Here is an 8,262-nt window from a genome sequence, read left to right as displayed (position 1 = left end):
CTTTATTGCAAAGGTCAAATTGTAGAAAGACTTGCGCTTGGATGTGATTTATGTGCTGGGTGGAAAGTGCATCTAGAGCTGCAGATGAAGGTAAGATAGTGTGTTCTAATGGAGGAAGGTTATGAGCTTAGCAGCGTACGATATAATGCTGACATTCGTAATACAACAAAGACAATCTTGTTAACGTAGCGTGTATTTGTTTGTACCGCCAATGATTGAATACGAATGGCCAAATGTCAGCAAGGGAACCCAGGAACACATGCAACGGTGCACTCAAAAACAAACCACACGTCGTTGGTGGTACACGGTGACTAAAATAATGGGAAATGTGGGTCAGACTCTGGTACTAATATTACCACCGTCGGTGGACACCCTCGGCTACGCCTACCAGCATGCGTCATGCGAGATTCTGTGCCGAAACGTTCCTCACTCGCAAGTGGCTGCGTGTGTCCAAGTGTCGTGAAACTCTGGCTAGGACACGTGACGGACGTTTGCCATCCGCCTTCGCTTTTGGGCGGTCGTGTTGATTTTTTTTGCTTTGGTACGCGGGTTTGACGCGATTGCGGAAGAATTATGACCCAAATCTGGTCGGTGCGAGAGTGGTTCCTTTCGATTGGAAACGCGTTGCATCATGGTTTCGAGACGTGGATGTAGCTGTTGAAGATACACATTCGCGTTGCATCAGGTAAAATGCGCAGCTAAATATATACATTTTGTGTCCAATTGGATCGAATCAATCATATCATTATACGTCCGGTAGGATGGTTTCCTACAAGGGGGTGGAAATATTACTAAATAAGAGTGGGTTTATATGGTACTTACACTTAATATGATAAACAAAAAAAACATTTAACATAGTACAACAATAGTATAACAAATATTAAATTATGTGTTACTATTGTTGCGACTAAATGACGACCCCGAATGGCTTCTTTTAACACAAAACTATTTTATTCGGAGTTTGTAGCAGAACTAAAAAAACATCCCTTCTTGCTGGAGTTTTAGTTAGAAAACGAAAGGATTCACTTTTAAACGCCTTTCTTCGTCGTTTCTTGGCACACGATCGATGATCTGCCTCAAGGGCTAAACAATAGGGTTCCTTGAACACTAAAAACTAAAACAAGATGGTCGAGAAAGTGGATGAGGAAGATTCGAGGTAGTAACGAAGATGGAGACGGAGGCCCACAGAATTTTAAGAAACAGATCGTTTTGGCCAGCAAGTCGTCGAGCAGCAGCCAAACTGAAGATATTCACGAACTTAGAATTTCCAATGCCGAGCCTAGTATTGTCCAAGTCCAAGTCTGGTCGTAGTATCGTCCAGAAATATATATAGCAATTTGGACAACCTTTTGAATAAGTTTGATACGAATAACTAACACTGAACTGTCAATATTCAAAATCCGCTTATATTAGACTCAGGAACTTGAATCTCAGAAATTCCCAATAACAGTTTGGCAATTCTGAGTTCCCGAGCTATGTGGATCACGGATTCCAGGGAAATACTTGTAACTACAATTTCAGTTCAAGTCGAAAATCAGTTGACACTTACTTACTTACCTATCCGGCGCTAAAACCGCTTCGCGATCTTGGCCTGCTGCAGGAGTCCTCAAAATGGCTCACGTTCGAGCGCCTTCGTCTGCCAATCCCTTATCTTGGCCTTTCTGGCGGACGCTTCAAAGCCACCACTCCATTTCAATTTGGGCCTACCACACCTCCTCTGTCCATGTGGACAACCTAACAGGACTTTACGGTTCGGTTAACACGTGTTTGAGAATTTTCTTGTATTTTAGGACCACTTAGGACTTAGTATTTGTTTTTCTTTATAACCCTAAAAATAGAACCTTGTATGCTAAAAATTAGGTATCATAAAAGCATACTACAAAGTACGAAAGCCACTAACATTGCCAAAGCCATTGCATAAAACGGCGGGCGCATTGTTTGTTTGGAGCGTTGTGAAAATTGCTCTGAGTCCATTACCCAGTTTCCAGTCAATTTTTTCCACAATGGACGCGCCCATTCCAAGGCTGCCCCGAGCTGGGAAAATAGACATTGAGTCCGCTCCACGGCAGTTGTCACTGTGGTTTTATTTATTTGTTTACATTCGACACAAAAATAGGACCACAACGTTTGAAACTATCAATAAAGAGCCGTGAAATGTTGTTTTTTGTAAACAACCGGCCACCAAAACACCCAGTTCCGAATGGGAGCCAAGCAAAGAGCAAACACTACTACGCATCCTGACCCAATGAATCATGAAGCTGGGTGGATTATGTGTTTTAGCGGGTCGCATGTTGCACTGGAGGTATAGAAGAGGAGAGAGGAATAGAACGCGAAAGGGAAAAGGAAAAGCAAGAAAAACAGCTTAATGCACGTGACATGGCGGCTGCACCCGCTGCACTAATACCGGAAGCAGACGTAACGATGTTTATGGTTCACTTTTTACGTGAAGAATGCCGCGCGGAATATGACAGGGGCAGTGATGAGTGATTTATGAGAATCAGTAACGATTTGCCACGCCGCGTGAAAATGAGGACCATCCAGTCGAACGTCGCTTGGATTTTCCAACTGGTATGATTTATGCACACCGCAGCTTGCTCTTTCACTCACTTCGTCCAGCTTTGCCGAATGGGTGGGGTTGGGTATTTGGGGTACCGTTGCACTGTTGGCTGTCAGAACATGATCAAAGCTTTTGGCTGGGATTTGGCCTCTGCAAGCACTGCGTTTAATGCCGCGAGGCAGGCAAATGGACTGCAGTGATGTTTGCCAGATTTACCAACGATTCAATCCCCCATCGAACGGAACATCGCACTCAAACGAGCTTGTTTCCGGAAGTTACTGATTGTTGAATGGATGGGGGTTCAAACAACCTCCTACTCTACATCGATTGAGCAGGTAGGATTAGCGAACCAAAGTGCTGTCCGCGTGGTCGTTATGGGCGCAAGGGTAAACATGTGACGTAGGGTAAAAATGGAAGCAAATTTTCCCACCAATACCAGTGATTTATTGGTCGATAGATTACAGATTTTATTAACGCATGGGTGGCTATTAATCGTGGAAGCAATTAAAATATTAATTCTTTGGGGTATAATTACAATGGCAATTGGAAGCAATTTTTGCAATTAAAAGCTTTCAGGTAACTGTTGATGTTACCACCGAACTTGTAAATATGGACACAATTTTAAGACTCCGAAGATACCGTTTTGTGTTTAGTTTTGAACTAAACCTCTTGTAATATAAAATAGAGGTGTTGAAACTTCTTGAAGCTCTTTATTGTTTCAGGAATCTCACCTGAGATACACATGTGGCTAGTTCTGAGCCGGTTTGGACAACTTAAAGCTAGCACAAGGAGATATAATATGCTCTTTCTGCTCTCTGGAGCTGCTTAACTAATCAATGTGGTCAAAAGGTCGATGCATAGCCAAGATCTAGATCGCCATTTTGAACTTGATTTTGAAATTTAGATGAAAAAGAGTTTACAAGAGCTAACTAACAAAACACGCACTAAACGTAGCAACTGTGGGGGATTCAACTGCTTTAAGGATACCAGTGGAGTACCAACTAGTAGAGGGATGCCAATGGTTGCTGGTAAGGTTGTCACTTGAAGTTAGGACCCCTAAATGCACGATTTGTCCGTTCTTAGGAAGATACCCATCTACGTAGCAGCACTTTTTTAGGATGAAAAATGTAAACAATGTTTCATCTAACTGTTAAAAATGTGCCCACGGCTAGAATTTGCTTACCTTTCCTAAAATATAAACAAATCTTACTTCAAGTAAATTTTCCTATTACCTATGGAGACGCCTAGTACTTTGTGAAATTGGTTATCTAAAACGGACACTAAAAGGATGATCTGAAACGAGAGAAATAAAATTCAAGCGATTTAGACAAACAAAATTTTTCAATAAAAATTGAATTATAGCATAAAGGTAATGTACCTTTGTGACACTATTATGTGATACATAAGGGATAATAGCACGATAGCAGCTCATACGTCTTGTAATGGATATTTTACACAAAATTGCACCTTAAATTTTATAAAATGAAGGAATTTTACTCCAGAAATACCCAATCGAGTTAGCCCAGTGATTAATTGATAAATAATTCAAATATTTTAATAAGGACTAGCTTAACAGGCTATCAAAAAAACAACTCTCGTACAACAGCATTTGATTTTCTACGAGTTGCCTCATATAAATCACAAAAGTGTCAGATCAAATACATCCGCTAGCGGGTTGGAGAAACCAAAACGTTGAAAAAATACTACTGAAAGCATTTGGAGAATGTTCGAAACAGCCCAATTGGGACAATATGATTGGTTTCGATTTACATGTCCGATGTCGTCGCACACGTGATGTCAAAAATAGTTTTCCCCGACGACGGTCTGTCCTTGAAATATTCCTCACGCGCATTGCGTACCCACCTAGAGCGTATTGTCATCGAATGCTCGGAAGCAAACGCACGCCGCTTCGCTGCTGCAAAGCAATTTAAAGTGCCCCAAAGTACGACTGGCGTCGACTTTACGAAACGCTGCGCTCCCTGCATGTGCATTTCTCGTCGGTAAGCGCACATCACCGGCATCACCGTATTTCCACCGATGTTCGGGCGCTAATCTGACACTTTAATTGTTATTTATTTAACAACCGCACCGATTCGGATTCGGTTCGTTCCATCGGGGACGGGGATGAAACTTACCGCTCGGGGCGGTTTGGCACCGCGCAGGCAATAGATGCCGTCGCACGAACCAAACCCGCGAACGCAAGATACGGCCAGTGAAATTGAAGACGGCTCTAAATATAAGTCACCAAACAGCAAACTGTCTACCGTCTTCCGGTTGTGCGAACGAACGCACGGTGCTGCAAGCTGTTGGGCGAAGAATGTGTTTGATTTGGAACTGTTCGAATGCCTCAATGTGGGTACGAAATGGAGTACGGGAGACGATGTTGGTCCGGAGTCCAATACATTGGAATGTCCATTGTTTTATGTGTTTCGTTTTTTCCCCCCGTTCTCGATTCGTAGCAGACGGAATTTGGGATGAATTCTTTCAGATTTAAAATTAATTTTCTATTTTAATGTTGAGATTAGTAGACAAGAGAGAGCACATACAAGATGCTATAATTTTGCCATAATCTTTTCTTTCTTCTTCCTGCTTTTTTATAGCAATCAACAGTACAAACAACATTTCATTCACTGCTACTCGTTTTGGTGTCATTCTCAGGGATACGTCACCCAGTTGCGTATGTGTTGAGTGTCCTGCGGTGACATGCGCGCATGTCCAATACTTTATGGCGGTGTTTGTCACCGGGTGCCGGTCGTTCCCCGATCTACATGCGATCGAGTGATTGAAGTTTGTCGTTCCCAGTGGCACATTCAGGTGGTTGACCATCTGGCCGGGTACCGTCAGTATCAACGAACCGCTTCGCCGAGGAAGCGAACACGAATCGACGTGACGGAGCCCCATGTATCGAGTCGGTCTTAGCGCACACCGACGGGGCGCCCCATTTGCGAATCTGATTGTGATTGAGTAAACGCGCACGTTCACAGTAACGCAATCGAAAACAGAGCGGCGTGAAAGGTCACGAATTTCACGATCGAATCGGGCTGTTGCGTTGCATTAAACCGCAGTGTCGAATGTTATTTGTATCGAATGAATCGTGCGTGATCGTGTACGAAAGCGATCGAATCGAATCCTGTGTGCCAAAAGGTGGTCTTTGAAAAGGCAAGCAGCTTGTGTTTGTGTGTGTTTCTGTGTAAAGGTTGTGTTCGTTTGCTGGCGACCGTAGGACGGTTGGTGATGGCAATACTCTTGATACACTTGCGCCGCATTTTGCTTCTGGTCACGGTCGTCTATCTGGTCGGGGAGTTCGTGCGGAAGCTGCTGTACGGCGGTACGGCGGCCGTACTGCGCTCTTCGCGTTCCGTCAGCGGTTTCCTGTTTGCGAAACGGCTTCACCTTCAGCCCTGGTTCTACATCTACACCGTTTATCTGTACGCGCTGCTCCAGAACGGGCCCGGCTTTAATCAGCTGAATCTGTTCGATAACTTCTTCCGATAAGCACCCGGGGCGAGAATTATCTGTCCAGCGCACGCGGCTGTTATATTCCCACACATACACACAGGTTCCCATTAGTCTGTTTGTCTAGCACGGGCCGACCGAACGAGCGGCTGCGTGGCTACGTGGGTACGGCCGCAAGGTGTATGTTTCGCATGTTTCTGTTGTCTCAAATGCGGTGTTTACTCTACGCAGTGACAGCAGGAGCACCGAACAGGCAGGATCTAAAAATAATACTGCGCCAGCGAATTAGTCCACACCGATGTGAAAACCGGCAGCGATGAGCGAACATTGTATGCGTGCATGATCGTGCGAACGTGTGCGTGCGACGTGTATGCGCGCGGTGTGACTTTTGCACCAACACAACGCGACGGAAACGTGTGGTGAGGAAAAAATATCAGAATAGTTTTGCCACTCACGACTCTCCTTTGACTGGAAGTGTGTGTGTATGGGTGTTTGTGCGCACTTTTTGTGCATCAGCTCGGGACGTACGGTGAGAAATGCCATGCTGCGCCAGTTGCAGTTCTGCCGCGATCGTGTGTGAGTGAAAAAAACATTCCCTGGGCAAACACCACATGGTGCGGATCGGCGTAGCAGTGCGTTTATTTTCTGTTTGTTTGCGAAAAAAAGATACTTCGCGATCGCCGTGTCTGTGCCGAGGTGTGTTCTAAGCGCGCTCCCGTTAGATAAGGGCGATCCATTTGGTGGTTAGCGTTCCGGGACGGGTAGGGAAGTGATCTAGCCGATCTAGGGCTCAGCGGTAGTGTCCACACATCGCCACGGATTGTAGTGAAACTTTGCATCGATCAGTGTGAAGTCAGCACCGCAGCAGGGAGAGTGTGTGATGCAACAAGTGGGCCTGGCGAGTGAAGAGGATTCTTCGTGTGTGAAGTTCGATGGTTTTGCAACGTTCTAATGCCACTTTTCTTCGCTGCTTCCAGCTATTCCGGTGTGTCAGTCATCGTGCGGTCGTTCAGTGCTTGTTGCAATAGTTGGAATTGAAGTGGAACGCAATCAAATGCGTTGGAAGCTGTGGTGAAAGTGTGTAAAAGTATCAAAGAGGTTCGGGTTTAGGCAACCGCAAAAGAGTGCAAAGTGTATTAAACAATAGCAATTCCACAGCGTGTGGTGTAAAATGGTAACAATTTTATGCAGTGAGCGTTCCATTGAGAGTGTCGTGAGAGAAATATGCCAGTGTTGCAGCTAGGAAAAATCATCAGCAAAATACGACAACATACATAGACGCGGCAGAGATCGAATACGCCGTCGTTCAAGCGACTCCTACCACGTCATCATCACGGATCTAAACGAAAGCTAGCAAAATGTCATATCGAAGTTACAATGTAAGTAAACCGTTTGATTTGGCGTAAATGTAAGCAAAGGTTGATGAAAAAACTCAATAGAATTCCATTTTACAGATTGATTAATGGGAGATATACACTCAGAACCTCTTATAGGAAGTGTTTTTCTTTTAATAATTACTCTCCTCAATATTGCATTGCAGGAGTTTTCGTGAAGTTGTATGTGAAAAGCACACAACACACGTAAGGTTGTGTGTTTTTATGGAATGATTTTGGGTTAATAATATGCACAAATATTCTAAAAGGAAATCTAGCGCTTCTATAAATGATTTTAATACAATTTAGATCTTTACTAATACTTAAAACTTAAAGTAAGCGTGTACTTAGAACTTCAAATCAAATCTTTATAAAACATAAACCAAACAGTCATTAAAATTCTTCTAACTCAAAAAGAAACCCTTTTCCAGTAGTAAAACATGGTGTAAAAAAGAGCTGAAAGAACTTGGAGTTAATCGATTAAAAGGTTTTAGAGCCTTATGTGGGTTTAATGATTAAATTTAACTGTTTTTTGCATATCGATCGATGAGTTTACTTTTTAGACTATATTTTCTTAATTTTTGGGCATATGGGTATGAAATTTATATAAAATTGTTCATACACTTTGAGATTGGAGTAAAATGTTAAACAAATCGTTTTGTCGACTGTATGTCTCCCATTACTACTGACTGGAAATTGTCCCGCAAACATTACACACTAACACACTCTTTAGCCACCTAAAAGGTACGAACGAAGCAAGATTAATGTTACAGACAAACTCTTTTCTAATTCTTGCCCTAAATAATGGTATGTCTGCGTCATTACCGTACCGACGGACAAGCAGTCAGGGGAAAATCGCTTACCAATCCTTCCCAA

At 43.4% G+C, this 8,262-nt stretch overlaps 1 protein-coding gene across 1 annotated transcript; it reads left to right on the top strand.

Moving 5' to 3' along the window:
- The first annotated feature begins 5,791 nt into the window (after window positions 1–5,791).
- On the top strand, window positions 5,792–6,052 carry LOC128305196 (uncharacterized). Its single transcript, XM_053042531.1, has one exon. The coding sequence runs from the start codon at window positions 5,792–5,794 to the stop codon at window positions 6,050–6,052; it is 261 nt and encodes an 86-aa protein (XP_052898491.1).
- Window positions 6,053–8,262: the final 2,210 nt, after the last annotated feature.

The sequence above is a fragment of the Anopheles moucheti genome, chromosome 3 (assembly GCF_943734755.1).
Source record: "Anopheles moucheti chromosome 3, idAnoMoucSN_F20_07, whole genome shotgun sequence".
Taxonomy (NCBI): Eukaryota; Metazoa; Arthropoda; class Insecta; order Diptera; family Culicidae; genus Anopheles; species Anopheles moucheti.
This window is presented reverse-complemented; position numbering and strand designations above follow the sequence as displayed.